The 20,467-nt window shown below is 35.6% G+C and overlaps 1 protein-coding gene across 6 annotated transcripts in view; it reads left to right on the top strand.

Moving 5' to 3' along the window:
- CSMD3 (CUB and Sushi multiple domains 3) overlaps nt 1–20,467 on the top strand; it is a 1,251,170-nt gene that overhangs the window by 771,642 nt on the left and 459,061 nt on the right. For all 6 annotated transcript variants that reach the window (XM_017498748.2, XM_017498749.2, XM_037727955.1 and 3 more), the window contains one exon: nt 13,573–13,711. In XM_017498748.2, the coding sequence (XP_017354237.1) occupies nt 13,573–13,711 (139 nt within the window). The remainder of the gene's footprint in view (nt 1–13,572; nt 13,712–20,467) is intronic.

Genomic DNA, 20,467 nt, shown 5'->3' with positions numbered 1-20,467 from the left:
CAAATGATCTGAGCATCATTACTTGGCTTTCTTTCTTAAATATAGCCATAATTAACTTATTTTTCTTAGCTCTGATTTGCTTTACCAGATTCTTGAGATCAGTTTGTAAAGGAGAGTGTCTGTGATTATTTGGTAAATTAGCTATAAGTAAGTCTGCCATGATCTTGTTGCAGGTACTTTTGATTCTCCAATCTTTTAATACTCTTCCTTAGTGGATGTCTTGCTTTTAACTCTTTCTGTGAGTTTAACACAGAGCCAGAAAATGTCTTTCCAAAATTTTTACTCAACTCAACTTCATCTAGGTAGTTAATGTCTTCCAGGATGGTGAAGCCAACTGCCACTAGACAAGATGGTAGTTTTGGTGAATCTGGGTCTACAGATAGTACCTAATCACCAATGCCTCAGATCAGGAATCATAATCTCAAATTCTTACAGGAGCAAGGAAGTGACATAAATGAATTAGATGGGCTAAAGAAAGCAGGCTACCCTCCCAAGGGGCACGTATGTTTTCTTACTTTTTATAGAGACATAGTCACAGATAAATATTTCTCTGCTTAACAACAACATAAACAATAAAAAATTATGTTATTGACAACTGAGAGCAATGTTTCCATTAGCCTGTGCAATACCTCATGGACATTAGAAAAGAGCAGCAATCAATCTATTGTGCTAGGCCAAGTGAAACAGTTAAGAAACCGTATGTTGGACAGCAACCTCTATTCCTTCTAAGGAAGCATGCAGTGTCTCAAGAAATTGGATATCCTTTCTCCCCACTTAAAAATCATTTTGCAAAGTAGTTATTTCCTGAGGAAGTTTCTTGAGTTGCTCTATTTAGTTGCGAAGTTGTGTAACACTTCTTAAGTCCAATCCTCTAGCACCTAGAGTCTAGCTGGAACATCCCATCTTGAATTGTGCATTCTCCCCCAAATGATTATTTCAAACTCAAAGTACTCTCTGCAAAATCCTTTCGTCTTTGCATTAATACTCTGCTCATGTCTTATCCTATTTTTACCATGACGTAGTACAATTTTGCTAATAATTTAGCTGCTAATGTGGCTCAATTGTCAAGCATAATTTAATTTCAAGCAGACTCAAGAACTAGACCAAACTTATTTAAGAAGCATTGATAAATGAGTTTTTTACTTTGAATTTTTTTTGTTAGGATGCAAGTGTTTTATACAATGAAGTAAACAGAAGGCTTCTCAAATGTCTTCCAAAGCCATCTCTTCCCCCTTCTCACCCACCATTCAAGGTAGCTGGTAAAAATCATCACCACCATCATCATTATCATTTATTTCCCTTTTTCTGTTTCCCCTTGCTTACACACACAGTCCTCTCATCACTAAGTTCTTCTCTTCCCTCCTATTTTGCTTTCTATGGCCCATGTCTTTGCTCACATGAGTTTCATCCCTCTGTCATATACATAATCTTCAAGTTAACACAAAATCTACTCCACTATGCTCTGCCCCCAAGAAAGATTCATTAATTCCATTCTGATCATTTTTCAGTTGAGATTCTATCTCCTTAAAAGCTCAGTGAATAAATTCTCCACCTTGTTATAATAAATTATATACTGATTTTGAAAACAGAAAGGAGAGAGACAGCAAGTTTTTGACATATATTTTCAGCTACTCTCTGAGTTATATTTCTACTTTATAATGACTGCTTCTCAATTTGCCAGTAATAAGCCAGCCAGTGAATCCCAAAAGAACTTGAAAGAGATATAAGGCCATGAGATGTAGTATAAAACAAGAAAGTTCTTTCTAAGTGTCAAGCAGTGAAGACTAAACCATCTAGAATTTTCTGTTTTAGAAAGCAAGAGAGTTGGACATAATTAAGTCTCCTATCTCTGTTGCAGCCACAGAAGGAAACAGTTCCTGAATATAAAGATTTATTATTCATTGGTGAATGCCATTAAAACAAAATGGTACTGAACTATACACATGCAGATTGAAAGTTGAAAGGATTTTATTGCAGGCCGAAAATGAGAGATGCATTAATATATTCATTATTTTGTTATAGAATCTGAAATTCATGCCATTTTTGTTTTAAAATCAAATTTTCCTCAATAATTTAAAGTTATACAATTATTTAACTGTGTATGGAAAAATAAGTTAGACAAGTCTAAAAATTACATATATTATGAAATGTTATTTTATTAAATATACTACTCAGGCTCATTTTAGTCTCCCTTACTCGTTTCTCCTCTCTGTGATCTGTTTAAGTGCATGTCCCAGAGCTATGTTTTGAATATTTTATTTTCTCTATTTCACTAATTGTATTGTTGATTTTTCAATCAGTCTCTAACTGTAAACAATATCCACATGCTGCTATCTCTTGAATTTACATCTCTAGCCTGGTTTTCTGCCCTGAAATCTGGGCTTATATGTTCAATTTCCTACTCCAAATTCCCAGTTAGGTATTTAATAGGCATCTCAAACTTATCCTTTCCAAAACTGATCTATCTCCCCCCATCACTCTAAACCTGCTGCTGTCACATACTTTCTCCATTATTAATAGCAACTCCATTATTCAGGCCAAAACTCTTCTATCTTTATCTAATCTTTCCTGACTCCTTTTTTTCTGTCATAACCATAGACAATGCATCAGGAAAACTGGTTAGCTCATCCTTTGGAATAATTCAAAACTCAAGCACTTCTTACTACCTCCACTGCTGACATCTTGGTACCAGCAACCTTTGTCTCTGGCTTTAATTACTCCATAGCCCCCTAATTGCTCTCACTGCTTCTGTCCCTGAATTTATTCAGTTCTATTCTCAACACAGCAGCCAAAGTGACATTCTTCTCTAAAGCAACTTGGTCCCTCTGGTATTTTCCCCTGAGCAGGACCTTGTCTTTTCCTTCCAGATCCCATGCAGATACTGAAATTTGTGGTTCACATGATAAATGGCTTGTTGTTCAGTCCACCTGTGCCCACCCATTAGTTTCTTCATAATTATTTCTCCTCTGGGTCTCAGAAGGCTCTGATGCAAACATGCTATCTTCTTCTCTTGTCCTTTTAACCTGATTCTGTCTCACATGCCCTCTACACTGTAGCCAGCAGTGCCTCCTTTGATCTAAATCAATCTCCCTGATAAAAATGGAGATGAATATTGGCCTTCTGGATTATATGATCATATTCTTGAATATGGTTAGATATAATGCATTCATGGGGATGCTTTATAAATAAAGAAGATTACCTTTAGTGAAATACATTAGAAGAATCTGATGAATGCTAATGCCTCAAAGCTGATAATTTAACTAAGATGCTGGGTTAACAGTGGCAAAGTTGCCTCTTTCTGTGGACACTCGAAATAATATTGAACATTGTTATCTTTGCAACTCACCCCTCAAGGAAAACAATAGGAATAAATGTGTAACTAACAAAGTGGAATACTAAATTGTCCTGTTGCTTTAGCATTGGCAACTTAGATGTCTGGTTAAGGAGAAAAAATTACCTATATTCCTCTTCATGAAAAATTGAGGACAAGACACCTATTCCAGAGCTTAAGTGAGTTCTAGCTGTCTCTTATCTCAGTCATAACCTCAGCCATCCCACTTCCAATGTGTTAAGCAACAAAGACATAAAGATCTATATGTCTTTATCTATCCAATCTATCTATTTATCTATCTGTCTGTACCATTCTATAACTGTTTGAATCATAAGTTGTTTGGTTTTTCATTCATCTTAGAGGAAGGAAAATGCTAGTTTCCTTATTTTCAAGCCAAACTGAGGGAAAGGGCTGCAAGAGAATTCCTCATCAAGAATGGAGACATCTGTGTGAAAGAGAATTTCCAAGTGGATATTTGCTTATACAATAGACTTGCTGATCTACCTTCTGTGCCTATTGAACAAGAGGAAAGAAACTGATGGAAAGCTGGCAGGTTGGAGAGAGGGAGAGCTGTTTACTTCAAATAGTTGGCTAGTCAATGATGTAGGTTTCCTAAGCATCAAATGAATACCAAAGAAATTACTTAGGCTTGGCCATTAGGAAAAGAAAATCCATCAGAGTCATAGAGTGTTGCCAGAGATGGGAGCAGACAGTCAGCTACAAAAGATTGAGCTTATCTTTTATCAGGGAATTGTGCAGTGAGAAGCTATTCTCTCCACTCTTGGCCTTTGCAAACAACTCATTTATTCTCATGGGAGAATCAACATTTTCCATACCTGACAACAGGAAGACACCAGTGAACAGACAAGGATTTGCAGGGAAAGCAGCAACTTCCAGGAAAGAACTGTGACAGCATAATCTACCTCATCCCAGCCTTAACTCACCACAGGAAACAGAATCTAAAGGAAAAAGGAAGAGGTCAATACATAAAAGAGGTGATAATAGCTCCTCTACTCCAAGTCCTGAAGTAGGTAGAGGAATAAAGCAGAAAGTGCTGGTATTGCTTTAGCGTGCTCCTCCCTATCCTTCAAGTCTCTCAGGCCACTACTCAGAAGGATCTTGGGTGAATGAATGGAGAGAATAAGACAAGAGTTTTAAATTGAACTGGACCAAGTTTTTAAATACTGAAAGTTATAAAAAAAAAAAAAAAAAAAAAACCTAGAGGCTCTGCTAACATGCTCTTTGAGGAAAGAAAGAGATTTGGCAGTATGTGTTTTAAGGCAGTAATTAGAAAAAAGAGTCTTTTCTGCTTTTGCTTCACCAACTTTAGAATGTTCTATAAAATGCTTACTCAAGCAAGAACTCCCTTGCCCTTAGCAGAGAACTCCCTGAGTAACTGCGGCTTATGCTCCTTCCTACTCCCTAATGAAATATCTAAGAGAATTCTTTGAGTGAATAGGATGGTACTAAAGTCCCAGGAGAACTGTTCAAAGACAAGGCTGGACTTGCATGCTTGATGAACTTTCCCTTTGAGGATAAGAGTTTTTCTCTTGAATCTCAATTAGCCTCAGAGGAAAGGAAGCCATTCTCATTCACAGACATTACATTATTTTTAGAGAGAGTTCTTTTGAGGAAGTAATTAGAGTAACAATTTGACACATAGATCAGAATTGATTTGTGGTTCTTATAAACAGATATGTATTCACACATTTATATCTAAAAATAAATGCATCTTTTAGTTAAGTATTTAGGTGGTATTAAATTCCAGGTCTCCTGGAGGACTACTATAGCAGAATCTAATTTAATAGTCATCTGCAGGATTTTGCTTCTAATCTTTGTGGAGCTGGGTATGGGGAGTGATAGAAATGGTTCTAGAAATGATTCTATTTTGGCTCCTTAATTACCAACTTTCTGTATTTCTCTTCTTACCCTAGATACATACCTGACTTGTTCCCTGTGATTTTTTTTTTTTTTGAACCATCATGAAGTGTGCTGAGATTGGAGAGAGCTGGTGATTACTTACCACACCTATAACCATAAAGCAAGTTTTTTTTCTTTTTTTAAAAAAGGAACAAAATGGAACAGTCATTGTCTGATTGTCCCTGAGTTGGCATCTGGATTTTATCAGGCACAACTCCACAGAAGGGGCTGTATCAGACCAAATGCTACAATGTTCACCTCTTTAATTCACCTATGGCAAAATCCCTGTGATCAAAACCTAGCTCAGCTCATGGTCCTCAACTTCCTTCTGAGCACCTAAGTACCACTTCTCAGATGGAAGAGCATCTCCTGCTGTGGACTATCAGCACTCCTTAGCATTTTTATTCAAGAGAATTTTATCTGTATGCAGTCTCAAGCACTTCTGATTCTTTCATCCATGTCTTAAAACACAATGGGGGGATGGAAGCAGCAAACCACACTGCCATGTATGTACCTATGCAACAATCTTGCATGGTCTGCACATGTACCCCAGAACCTAAAGTGCAATTATATATAATACATATGTTAAATATATTTTATATATATCACACACAATGGGGTCTTTGAATGTGTCCTTTCTTCTTAAAGTAACACAAAATTGAGCCAGCACTCCAACTCACATTATTTGTAACAGACTTTCTTCAAGCCTTAGAAAAATAAAACTAGATAAATCAACTATGTCGACTTTATATATCCTTTATGTTTATTTGATTGCTACAAAAAGGAGAATTAAAGGTAACAACTTGTACTTCACTAAAATATCCAAATAACTTCCTTATCCCGGAAAACTGAGAGATTAACCAAGAGATCTTGGGGCCACAGACCACCTACATCCCTTAAATTTTTGTGTGGTCCACATACTTAACCAATAAAAGAACTGTGGGATCACGTGAGGGTCTTGTTAACCATACAGATTTTCTGGTCCCATCTTACAACGGTTAGAAGCAAACTGACACAGGAGCAGAAAATCAAACACCGCATGTTCTCACTCATAGGCGGGTGTTGAACAGTGAGAACACATGGACACAGGGAGGGGAGCACTACACACTGGCTTCTGTTGGGGGGAAATAGGGGAAGGACAGCGGGGGGAGGGGAGTTGGGGAGAGACAGCATGGGGAGAAGTGCTAGATGTGGGTGATGGGGAGGAAGGCAGCAGATCACACTGCCACGTGTGTGCCTATGCAACAATCTTGCATGTTCTTCACCTGTACCCCAAAACCTAAAATGCAATAAAGTAAAAAAAATTTTAAAAAAGAAGTATAATACAGAAATCTGCATTTTAACAAGCTCAGCAGGTGCTCACTAAAGTTTGAAAGTCTTTGAAAGCAATAATCACTGCATATAACTAAAAGGCCCCCATGAACTGCCCCTTCTTAGGCCTGCACTAACAATAAGTTGCAGCAACAAAGAACCACTTGACTTTTGCCCACACAGATTAGTGTTTTTTGCTTCCTGCCTCTGCCTATTCTGTGCCCCTTCTGTTAAGCCTATCTTGCTTGTATTCATTTTTTTTAATCTAAACTCTTCTTTGGCTGCATCTCCTTCCCAGGACTCTTTCCTAATGCTGCTGGGATAGTACCTGTCCCTGCCCTATATTTCAAGGCCACTTACCCAGCTCAAGCATGTACTTTATCATATTTTATGTTAACTGTATCAATCTTCGTTGTAGAAAATGTGTATCTCTTAAAGGAAGATATGTCATATAGAATTGTTTTTCAATTTCAGTAGCTATCACTGTATCTTAGGCATAGTAGCAGAAACTAAATGTGTATTTGATTAATAAAAAATGAATAATAAATACTATTGGAGTGGAACTTAAAATGGAAAGTTTAGAGCCTCAAAATTATACTAAAAACCTTTGGACTAAATATTCTACCCCCTGACCTTCCATCTATTTCTGTCTTCACTAAACCTATGGTAAAGAGAGTATAAAATGCTTAAATAAACTTTTTTTTTGGAAAAATAATTTAATAATTCTATTGTGGAAGTAATTATTAACTAGGAATTTGAGTCTCAGCTCTGCCACTACCTATTCCATGTTTCTGATCAAGTTATGATCATAAGTCAAAACTCCATCAAAATGTAGCAGGAGAGGCCGTGGGAAATGGATCTCTCAGACACCGGATACAGGAGGAAGGAATTTGTATTACAGCTGGGAACTTTGTTGGCATGCGTGCCTAATAGCAAAACTCGCCCAACAAAGGGAGGTTCAGCCTTTACATAGGCTTATACTTTAGATGCTACACGTGGAAGAATCTTAAATTCATAGTTTCAGGAATTACATATGAAAGGGTTTCAGTTAACAGTTTCAGGAATTACATATGAAAAGGGTTTCAGTTCACAGTTTCAGGAATTACATATGAAAGGGTTTCAGTTTACAGTTTTAGGACTCACATGTGAAAAGGTTTCTGTTTACAGTTTCAGGAATTACATATGAAAGGGTTTCGGTTTAGAGTTTTAGGACTCACATATGAAAAGGTTTCTGGTTTGATCTTGTTTTAAGTAAAAATAGTGCCTTCTACATAGTGCCTTCTGGAGACTTTCCCCAGGGCCTAGCTTGTTGTTTTCAGGAAGGAGATTCAGGAAGCGCCAGCTGGCCTGCTCTCTCTTCTATTGAGATGCACAATGGATGACAGAGGGGGAGGGAATTCCAAATGCCTGGGTCTCCCTCCTCAGTAAGTTGAGAAGCATCTGTATGTCAAAGAATAATTTCTCCATCAGAGTTAAACGGGCAAGCAAGACTATTTGAAACTATTACAAAGGAGAAGAAAGATGGAACTCAACGCTTTTGAAAGAGAGGGAGGGTTTTTAAGTACTGGGTGAGCTAGTGGAAAAGCACTGGAACATGCTAGGGAGTAGGTTGGCCCATGTGATTAGATCATTTATGCTTGATAATTGGAGCTTACTGAAGTTAGGTTCCTACTCTTCCACAGAGACTGGAAGATAAGTGTTCTTCAAAGGGATGGCTCCCAGGTCATTGAAAAAGACATTCCTGGGTTGTAAAACTAGCAAAAGGCTGGGAGAAAATTTACATTTCAAAAGTACAGAGGAAATAAAAAATACAAGTTTTCTAAAGTAAAGGGTCTAGGAAAGGGAGGTAGGAAAGGGAACGGTCTTGAGTCAAGAAGAAGCCTGCCTAAATTTAGTTAAACTAAAGGTTGTCTCCGACAAGTAAGATATAAACTATTCTATTTTTCCACTAAAACCTAGGAATTTATTACTTTTACTTGCTACAGTTATCCCAATTCACACAGGTGAGAGGAAGACCCAAACAAATAATTCATCCCAGCCCTTTTCTCAGTGTAGTTGAGGAACTGTATTATACAAGCTTCTCTTCCTGGGTCCGCAAGGGGCGTGGTTTCAAAGGCAGGAATTACCCGGCACCAGGGCTCCATCTGGGAACCAGAGGGTTTCAAATGTAAAGTTCCTTGTCTGGGTTTCCTGCAAGCAGGCTATGCAGAGAAAGCCAGGTGAGACTCCTTTGGCCCAGAAAACCTGTCGAAAACTCTGGGACGAGGTGGCTCTGTAACTCAAGAGTTGTGGACCAACAGCCAATCCAGTATCAGAGTCAAAGATCAATCACTCCAGAGGAAGTTTGAAAGAACTCCTCGGATTGAATGACAACATGAATGGGGAGGGAATAACTCAAGGGTTAAAACTCCGGCTGTTCCTACCTATACAGATTCCTTCTCTGGATCCTCTCCCACAACAGCGAGGGACCTGTCTTTCTCTCTCTCTGTCTAATAAATTGTTTTTCCCTAAAACTCTTTGGGTCTACAATATTTATTTGAATAGCAAACTAACTGCACCTCTGGGTCCCCTTTCCCCATTCTTCTGGGTTAGCAAGGCCAAGAACCCCTGACCTCTGGGAGTTGGATAAGCTACCCTGGTTACATAGTGATATACTCACTGTTGGACAACATGTACTTAATTTTATTAAATTAAAACTTTTTTCAAAGGGTTGAATATTCAATCATCTTTCATTTTTCCCTCTAAATATTCACCTTTACCTTCAACCTACGTGGAAACCTGAACATCAACCTATGTTGAAAATCATTCCTAAGATAGCCAAGAGCTCCAGATTATTTTCTCGTTTCTTGTGATATTTCACAGACCCTTCTATTTTAGCACTGAATCTCGTTAACTTTCCACATGTAACTCCTCCCTGCTCTGTATTTCCCATTTTGGTAAATGGAATCACCATCTACCCTATTGTACATGCCAAGGGCCCAAGGACCAGTTTAGACTCCCTCTGACTCACTCGTTGCACGTCAATAAATGCTTTTAATTCTCCTTCCTAAATACCTTGCATATTCTGCCTTTCCTTGTTACAGCCTTATTTCAGACTCTGATAACACCTTTCCTAGATAGTTGTAACAATCTCTTGATATCATTAAATCCAGGTATACTTAAATGAAAATCTTATCCTTTGTCTATATATGTATATATATATATATATATATATCCTTTGTCAACAATTTTTCAACTGCCATAATTCACTTTCCATACTATAACCAGGTCCTTTTCTAATTTCCTCTTATCACTTCTTTATTCCCCCAAAAAGATATTGGCATTACTTTATGCTAACTAAATGTTCTAAGCATTTGCACATGATGTTGCTCTCATTTATGATATCTTCCTTCAGTTTTTCTATTGGTGACCTCTGACTCATTCTTGAATTCATTCCGTTTGTCTCTTCTGTGAAACATTTATTCACTTCCTTTTCCAGGCCCCTTGTACTGTGGACAGGCCTTTGTTATAGAACTTATGACATTTTTGCCTTTTGTTAATGTTTCTGTCTTTTGCACCATGGGCACTATGAGGAAATGAAAAAGACTATCTTAATGTCATTTGGAAAGATTTTTCTAGAGTCAAATAGCCTTTGTTTAAATCCTTGATAGCTCACATGCAAATTATTTTAAATTGTTACATAGCAGTTTTCTTATCTATAATAGTGTACTTATCTGGCTAGATTATCTTCAGCATTATATAAAATAATATAAGGGACTTGTTAGCACAGTGCCTGACACATAGAAAACATTCCATGAATGTTCATTAGTAGAAGTGGTACAAATGCCACACAGGCATACACCTGCCACACAATGGTGTGTTGAAGAACTGAAGTACAAATGAATAAAAGATGAATCAATGAATGAATGAATGGACTTTGAAATGCTTCTTTATGGCCTAGGTCCCCTTTTTACTTTCTGTATGTTCCAAATTTTCCTTGTTCAGCCAGGAGTAGTTACTGTTTTTTAGAGAAATCCTTTTTAAAGTGTAATATCGTCTCATGTGGAGATACACAAGCTTAGTTTTGGTTAAAAAAAAAAAGTATAAGAATTTCTTAAATTTCAATAGGTACATAGTTAACTATAGGCAATATATGGATATGGCAAAATTGTTAAGTTTGGGTAACTAACTTTTTGTTTTTATAGTTGTATTTTAGTCATATTGCAGTTAGATTTCTTTACAAATAAAATATTTGTAATTAATATTTTTAGGTTGTTGTTCTAAAACTCTGGGCAGTTTTTTTTTTCTACAGCTGTTTTTTGTTTTGTTTTGTTTCTCTCGATTTAGTCTTTCCTTTCTTCTGCATTTTATGTACTCCATGCTCTTCCACTGATGCTACACCATGGCTTCTTCATACTGACATTTTCCTCATGTGCCTGATAGTCCCTTTAATCATGAGGCTTTTGCTGACCAGCCCATGTGAGCATGTGTCTCTCTTCCTGGGTGTAGACTTTCTAGAGAGTCTGTTCCTATACTTTTGGAAGAATAATTTTGGGAAATTCCAAAGCTTTAAGTGAGAAAGAAGCTACTTCAAAAAATGTCATAAGTAGGAGACTGGCTCTCTCTAAAATTTGGTTTACTCATCTCAAAATGAGGTGCTTACACTAAATGACCTAATCAGTACTTACTGGAACTACAATGCAGTCATTGTGGTTTCAATTGTGTGTGGGAGGTAAGTATTAAGTAGGAGACTTATCACATTTTCTGAAATAAATGTGAGGGATTTACTAGCAGGATCACTAGCAGGGTCACTATTCCGTAGAGCCGTTTTAGAAAATAAACAGCAATAATATCTTTAGGCTACTTCTTCACTTTAAAGCCCTCTCCTAACTCTGCCTCCCTCACATTTTGGACTGAGTGGCAAGTCAGAATGCTTCTCGGTACTTTATTTTTCAAACCTTTATGGCACATTACTCAATTGTTAATTTTATGACTAATTACCTCTTCTAATGATGTTTAGGTTGAATGAATGAATGCTTTTCTGGAACAATATTAGTTGCTGACATAATAAAGATTTCTGTTAGAAATACTCCATATTTCGAGGACTTTCACTAAAATACTTAGCTCAGTCTTGTAAAATATGATAATTTAAGTGACTATTATGCACATAATTTCATTTTTGAAATGCATAACCCTACAGGAAACCTAATTATGAGTCATCATAACTAGGAAGAGTAAATAATCCTTATGAAAATGTCTTTCTTTAAAAGCTTTTTAGGAAACAAAATTAAATTCTACTAAGGAAGAAAACTTAGTTTTTATGAAAGTTCTCTGTCATACAAATAACAACTTTTAGCAATTTCATATAGAAAATGTTTTACTCAAATGGGAATTTCACAGTAATGTTTAATTCTTAGGTCATTTTATAAATATTTACCATTTCATTTGTGTTCCATCAAGTTATTTAAAGAATAAAAAGGAGTAAAGTAGTGTCTACAGCAATTGTTTTTAGAAATTCTGTAAGCCAAAACAGAAAGAAACAATCTAGGAAAAATATAAGCAGATGGGTAAGAGTTTAAATGGGAAGATGTAAAGAAAATAATGTAGTAAGTCACCAGGAATAATGATATGTTAAAAAGTTGATCTAGTATACATTTAGTCTTTTTTTCTATCCTTATAATTTTTAATATCTCAAATACTCTTTGCTTTATTTTTTTTCCTGTGTATACTTCCTGAAAGTGGAGCAGGGTAATGTAGCTGGGCTGCAGAGTGAAGGGGGGGAGTTCAAAGTTAAGGCTGGAGAATAAAGAACAGCTAGAACCTACACAGCCTTATCAGGCAACACAGAAAGTTTTCACTGAAGGGCATGGTAAGTTTTCCGAACTAAAAAGAAAACAAAAAAAAAAATCACTGCATCTATAGCATGGAGAATAGTGTAAATGCAGAAACCAGTTCAGAGGTTGTATCTATACTTTAGGGATGAGATTATGGTAATTTAAGAAGAATGCCATAGAGCTAGAGAAACAAGAGCGAACTTGAGGATAGGTTGGATATAGGAGTAAATGGTAAAAATAATATTAGTATGAAAACTGAATACTTATAGCTTTCTAGTTTATGTAACTGGACAGATGGTGGTTTCATTTACCAATACAGGAAATAATGGAAGAGGGTCAGTGCTAAGGCTTTGTTTTGCAAAAGTTGGCTTGAAATTGATTTTAAGACTTTTTAGCCTAGTGAACTTTGGCAAGCTGCTCTCTCCAAAATTTGGTTTACTCAGCTCCAAAATGAAGTGCTTACACTAAATGACCCAATCAGTACTTACTGGAACTACAGTGCTATTGTTGTGGTTTCAATTCTGTGTGAGTTTAGGGAAAAGCAGAGAATAGAATATTTGAAATGATAAACAGAATATTTAAATTTGATGCTAAAAAAAAGAGATCAAAATGCAAATCTCAGAAAGGAGATAGATGTCTAGGACATGGTATGATAAAACTATAATTTGGAGGACATTATTCTGACAGCTGGACTAAAGCAAGAAAGAAATTAGCAGATAAGAAATAAGGTAAAAAGCTGAATCACTGAAAGTCTGAATTATAGTAGTGACTCTGGAAAATGGAAGCTCAAACTCTTTAGACAGTGTGTGAAGGGAATCAGTAAAATTTGGTAACATATGTAAGAAAATAAAAGAGAAAGAAACCAAAACTAACAACTTGGGTTTTCTTTCAAGCTTTGAAGACAAAGATGACGATGGAGACACAAGAATATATGTAAGGGGTATTATTCAGAGACTTAAGGATGAGCAGTTTATTACCTGTCATGCTAAGTGTTGCTATTTCATATTTTGAAATGTAAATTACCTTTTTAGAAAAATAATCATTTAACAGAAATAATTGACTAGATGTATCATTATAGTATTAACTATTTAATAAGGATATGCAGAGATTTGCCTTAAAAAAGTTAGCATTAAGAACAATATCTGCAATTTATTCTGAATGTTTTATTCTTACTTGTTCTTTGATTTAATTTTTCAGCCCCATGTGGTGGCCATTTTTCAGCTCCCAGTGGAGTGATTCTCTCACCAGGATGGCCAGGTTACTACAAAGACTCTTTGAATTGTGAGTGGGTGATCGAAGCTGAACCTGGACACTCTATCAAAATTACATTTGAAAGGTCTCACAAATATTTTTTCTACTTTTAAAGAAAATATTATCTAAAAAAATAGTTAGCATTCTTGTTTGCATTTACCAAATCAATATATAATTTTATTGTAGTAGTCAAGTGTTGTGCTGTGAAAGCTTCCATCTGTTTGTCCCCTTTTAAACTTTCAGCATGTTTTCAAGTGAATTTTTTATTTGTTTAATGCTGTATCAGTACTATTAAAATATGCAAGATCGACCTTTTTGCTTTATGTACATGCATACTACTAAGATATGAACATGTGACCTTTAACTTAATGAGTTTAGTTGTCCTATATGTTGAAGGGCCTGTGAATTCAGCTCTGCTAGGTTGTAAGAGGCAAAGTTGCTATAAACACATTCAAATCAACACCGTGGTGCCGTCTAAGACATTTACCCATACTTGTAGGTGTTTACACCTATAAGTCCTTCTGAAAATGACTGTCACGTAGTATGTGGTAATGGTTGAACAGCTGACCTTTTATTTCCCCTAGAAAAATTAGTATTATTGACCAAATAATCTATATTGTAAAAGGCTATAATATTGAATATTTTAAAATTTGAAAGAATTAAACTTCTGGTGTATTATTAAATCACAATTTACAAATCAAAATATATTTATCTATATAATCTCTCAATTATATCACTGACTTCTCTCATCACCCAACCCCTTTCTTAAAAAACAAACAAATGAACAAAACCTTCTTTAATCATTAGAGCCACATGAAAAACATGTAAGTACAGCAGAATATGTTTATTAATGACTGAAGATCGAATTTTACACACTTAACCTGATTCTTTCCCAACTCAAAAGTCCATTGAATTTTTCTGTCCACACTAGTGTTAACATTTACATGGAAGAAAACAGATTCCATTTTGAAAAGATGTAAAGCATTAAAGATGAACCCATTTCACATGGGTTCATTCTACTGTTGAAAGAAAAACCTTAGACAACTTAAATTTAACCACTTATTTGAGCAAAGAACAATTCATGAATCAGGTAGCACCTTAAATCAGTATATATGAAGAGCTTCACATGGCAAGTGTGCAGAAAGTATTTATAGACAGAAAAAGGAAGTGATATACAGAAACAGCTTGATTGGTTACAGCTTGACATTTGCTTTATATAGATATGATCTGATCAGATGGTGGCCTGTTATTGACTGAACCTTGGCTTCTGTAATTGGATAAAACTCAGCTATTTATTATAAAATTATACTCTTAGTTAAGTTGCCATTTCTTATGCAGGAATTCAAAGTATGCAGGAGGTTTTAAGCTAAATTTAACACTATCTTATTATAGTCTACATGGTTTACTAGGACTACATTAGTTTTCTATATTAGGGCTGCCATAACCAAGTGTCACAGACTGTATGACAAAAACAACAGAAACTAATTTTCTCACAGTTCTGGAGGCTAGAAGTTCAAGATCAAGGTGTCCACAGGAAAGTTTATTCTGGTTTCTCTTTTTACCTTGTAGATAACGGTCTTCTCCATTTATCATCACATGATTTTCTGTGTGTGTGTGTGTGTGTGCGTGTGTGTGTGTGTGTGTGTTTATGTCCTGGGCACCAGTCACATTGGATTAGGGTCCATCCATATGATCTCACTTTAATTTAATTACCTTTTAAAGGCTCTTTCTCCAAATATAATCACATTCTGAGGTACTACTAGAGGTCAAGATTTCAGCATAGAAATATTGGGAAACACAATTCGGCCCACAACAAAGATTTACACATTTTTAAAGCTTTTATTTACATTCATTTGGCAGTTTTTTTGTTGTTGATATTTTGTTAAAACTAAGTCCTCTATTCATTGGTTTACAAGGCTTATGTTTACATAGAAATTTTAGAAATCTTGAAAAGCATCTTATTTATTAACTATTAAATCTTCTTCCAATATATTTCTTCCATGACTGTTGAACTAAAATTAACCAACCTTACTTTAGCACACAGAGTTATATTTGGTTTGAAATACATGATAAAGCATGATATATATTGATTTGGAATGATAAGACAAAGATTTCATCCATAGTTTTTTTTTTTTAATTTAGTATATTACATTTGAAAAACAAGTGGATTTGTCAATCTATCAGAATTAATCTCATATATATTTATATAGTATGTCAAGTACATAATTTTAGTATTTCTTGTGTTGGACTAAACATTATTTTGTATCAGGAGGTGCAAAGGTGGTTGAAAACATGTTATTTTCACATTTTACTACATTTGTATCAGTTCATAGTATCTATAACCCAGATGATTCTCACCAGTCATTAACCTTCAAGTTAAAAGGCTTAAGCCCCATCCCACATACAAGGGAAATCTACTCTCTCCTTCAGCTTTCAAAGAATGCCTGTGGGTGCTTTTGTTCACTTCTGGGTTTAAATTCTGTCTCTAGAATCACCCTACTTAATAGAGACGTGAGGCTGCTGCACTCTGTCAACATTATACATTTGTATCATTTTTTTCCTTTTCATGAAAACCATAATAAAGGTGACAATGAAAGCAGATTATTGCACAATCTAGTCATTTAAGATTGAATAAGCCTACACTGTGCTAAATTTTCTTGATAACACTCAGCACAGGAATAATTACTTGTATCTCTCCAATCCCCTGTCTTATCCCAAATCATTCTTCATCTTTAATCTCTTCTACATCTAGGATCTTCAATCCTAATTTCCCCATTCCTTCTGCTGCTTCTGGTATATAGCAGGGTAAATCTCAAAATACCTGTTACCTTATTATGCAGAGCGATTTAACTATTTGTTTTTTCTGAGTGATGTTGGGGAGTAGGAATGGATATTGCCTTTCTTTTGAAACATGCTAATTAATTCTTTTTTTTAATCAAACAGCAGTGTTTTCTTATGAAGACATCACCCCTTCTCCACCTTCTAGCTAGTTGAAACTGGAATGCTATTTTAAAATAACATTTTCTTTTATTCCCCTATTCGTTTTCAAAATACTATATAAGCCTAAAATAATATGACCAGAAAATTAAGCTTTAGGAGCACAAAGTGCAATATTATGTTGAAAAGCATCTGCTGATTTGCTAATTAGAGTCATTAATCATCATTAAATAAACAGATAAATACCTCGTATCTTTCAGCCCAAAGTAGGCTACTGCTAGTGGCCCAGTTGACAGTTTGATTACAGAACAATGTCTGTAATTCAGAAAGCATCCATATTTTGACATTTGATTTTGGACTTTTGTTTGAAGGCCCTATTTTCTCTGTCCAAAATTCTTAGCATGCATCTTCTACCCTTCCAACAGGTCAATATAGGCCTCATTGCTGTGTGCCTATCTTGTTTACCTTTAGAATTCTCCAGAATGAATTCACATATACTGTACAGCCTGTATTTGAAATTAGACCATTTCAAACCTACCTTTCTGGTGAAATCTTTCCAGCCATTTTAATAAAATGTAACACTAGTTAAATAGACAAAAACTTAATTTAATTTCTATAAATATAGCTACTTAGCACGTTTTACTCTGTCACTTCTTATTCTCTTATCTATTGATTAAGGCACAAATCTTTTAAAATAGGCTAGAAGCAAGAAAGTCTAATTGAAAAGTGATTTTCAATATAGGGTTTGTGCACAGGAACAATAATCTGTCTTGTAGGTAGATCAGAATAGGCCTGGGGTGAGAAATGTTTCTTACAATTAAAGATTGTGGCTTCTCCCCATGAATATCACCAAGCAGGACTTGTCAACTATGTCTCCTTTCTTAATCCTGAAATTACCCACTCAAATAAATTATACATCTCATGGCTCCTTCCACTTCCCTAATATCAATCATTAAAAAATTATTCTTTGTTAATTGGCACAAACACTGGAATAATCAGTAACTGGAATGCTTTAAGAATTTATTAATGGCATTGTCAGTGTTTTAAAGTAAACGGAGCACATTCATATCAATGTATTTCTTTTGAATCTACCTTATATAAATAAAAGAAATTAAGTCCTAAATTCCTCTAAATGTTGTAAACTGAAATAAATGCTCCTTTGGGGGTTTGAGCCTTCTACTTTCCCTTCCTTTACTTCCACCCAAAATCCTATAAGATTATTGAATTGGAGCTATTTGAAGGAAAAAAGTCCTTAAATATCTTCTTCCATTTATTATTTTCTAAAAAACTTTTAAGAGTATGAGATTTTGGTTCAGGGCTGTCTATGCTCCATGTGCTTTGTCAAAAAAATTGGCTCTTTTGATAATCCACATCTTACACAGCTATCACATGGTTAGCGGTAACTCAGTAACAAAGGGATGAACAAGATATTTTAAGTTAAAAAATAAGTGAGTTTTATCCATTAGGGTAGCAGCATAAAATAATCACTTTGAAATCGGACATAAGTATGTCTACCACTTCCTTGATCAATGGCCTTATAATGTCTTGGTGCTTTCTTTTTCTCTAAAGATTGTTTTGAGAAACAGAATATCACTTCTAAAGTATCTACATATACTAGATTCTTGAAAATATCTAATTCCTTTCTGATTTCCAGCCAAATCTCATAAGGACACTAGTTGCCAATTCTTTAATAATTCTTCTTATTCTGATAATATTTTTGTAGAAATTGGTTCCAAGAAATGATTTATTATAGAATTATGTCACTTACTTTCTACTACTCATAAGTCATTTAAATTTGTTGAAAATAAAATTTGTAAAAATCACATAATACAATTAAGATGGTGGCATAACTATTTTGTAGTTTTCTTCTATATTATCAAATAGAGAAAATGATTAGAATTAACCTACAAAAAATATTATTTACCAATTTATTCGTCTTTCATTTTCTTTTTGAGATTGTCTCAACAACTTAAGTCAATAAAATCGTAAGAAATATGATTTCCTGTAAAATACAAAACAAAATAGCAATAAAACCAACAAACATGTTTTTTAAACCATTTACCTCTTCTTAACATATCAGAACATTTAACAATTCTTACTCTCAGCTCTGCAAAAGAATTTTTGTTTTTATTTATTCCCATAGTTCCTAAAATTTTCTCAATATTCAGCAGCTCCTAAGTCTAAGTAAGAGGTATTCACTTCACTATCAATCATTCAAAGTGTGTCTTTCTGTTTCCTATCTTCAGCTCCCTGAATGCATACTATCACTATCAGTCTTTCAGAGAATAATTTTTTTTAAGTTAATGAGGATTATTTCAATTTGGTTAGGATGGATTTGGATTACATCAAAAATGTTTTTTAAAGACAACAAAAATTGAATGAAATTAGATCCAATTTCACTTATAACAACATTTAATGCAACCATAAATTTAATTTCATAAACAAACACTAGATTGAGGCAATCATGAGAAATTTATATAACTATTTTTAAACAGAAAATGAAATAATTCAATTTATTATGTAACCCTATCTCTTTTTGCTTGTTATTAAAATGTATTTTTATAGTTATTTAGGGCAGTGATGTTTTCCTTAAAGATTCACCGATATTGAACAATGTACTTTATATCACCAGTTAATGTTGCTATTCTATTAAGAATTAAGTATCTGATTTTTAGTTGGCCCGAGAGGCCCCAGGTTCTTGGGTACCGCAGCTTCTGTTGTGTGGAACCGACTCTGGCTGCTGGAGCCCCAGCGAGGACCCAGGATATCCTGAAGCCGGAAATGGACTCAGTGGCCTTTGAGGATGTGGATGTGAACTTCACCCAGGAGGAGTGGGCTTTGCTGAGTCCTTCCCGGAAGCAGCTCTACAGAGATATGATGCTGGAAACCTTCAGGAACCTGGCCTCTGCGAAAGTCTGGTGGAGAGATTCTCTGGACGTAAAGAAGGGAGTGACCACAGAGGAACCTTCAGCCAGATTCCAGATTGTCACCTGAACAAGAAAAGTCATAATGCAGTGAAACCATGCAAATGCAGCGTGTGTGAGAAAGTCTTCCTCTGTCATTCATTTCTGTACAGGCACATGAGACCTCACGCCAGACAGAAACGATGTGAGTGTGGTGGGGAATGGGGAGAGAAGCCCAGTAAACAGAAACAACGTGGGAAAGCCTCCATTTCTCCCAGGAGTGGTCCACGGTGCACAGTAACACCAACTCCAAAGAGACCTTATGAATGCAGGGTGTGCGGGAAAGCCTTTCATTCTCCCAATTTATTTCAAATCCATCAACGAGCTCACACTGGAAAGAGGCGCTATAAATGTAGGGAAATCGTGAGAGCCTTCACTGTTTCCAGTTTCTTTCGAAAACATGGGAAAATGCACACTGGAGAAAAACGCTACGAATGTAAATACTGTGGAAAACCTTTCAATTATCCCAGTTTATTTCAAATTCATGTTAGAACTCTCATCGGAGAAAAACCTTACTAATGTAAACAATCCTGCAACTTACGTTCGGACGCATGAAATCAGAGCTCACGCGCTGGAGAAACCCCACCAGTGTCAGGAATGCGGGAAGAAACTCAGTTGTTCCAGTTCCCTTCGCAGACATGAAAAAGCTCATAGTGGAGGAAAACTCTACGGATGTCAAAAATGTGACAAATTCTTCAAATGTCCCTCATCCCTTCAAGCACATGAACAAGCTCACACTGGAGAGAGACCTTATGGATGTAATAAATGTGGTGAAACCTTCAATAATCCCAGTTGTTTTCGAAGACATGAAAACACTCATAGTGTAGAAAAGCCGTATGAATGTAAAAGGTGTGGTAGACAGCCTTTGGGTGGCACAGCTCCCTTCAAATACGTGAAATGATTCACACCGGAGAAAAACCCTTTGACTGTAAACAGTGTGG

The sequence above is a fragment of the Cebus imitator genome, unplaced genomic scaffold (assembly GCF_001604975.1).
Source record: "Cebus imitator isolate Cc_AM_T3 unplaced genomic scaffold, Cebus_imitator-1.0 Scaffold250, whole genome shotgun sequence".
NCBI lineage: Eukaryota > Metazoa > Chordata > Mammalia > Primates > Cebidae > Cebus > Cebus imitator.
Note: the sequence above shows the minus strand (reverse complement) of the source record. Positions and strands in the feature narration are given on the sequence as shown.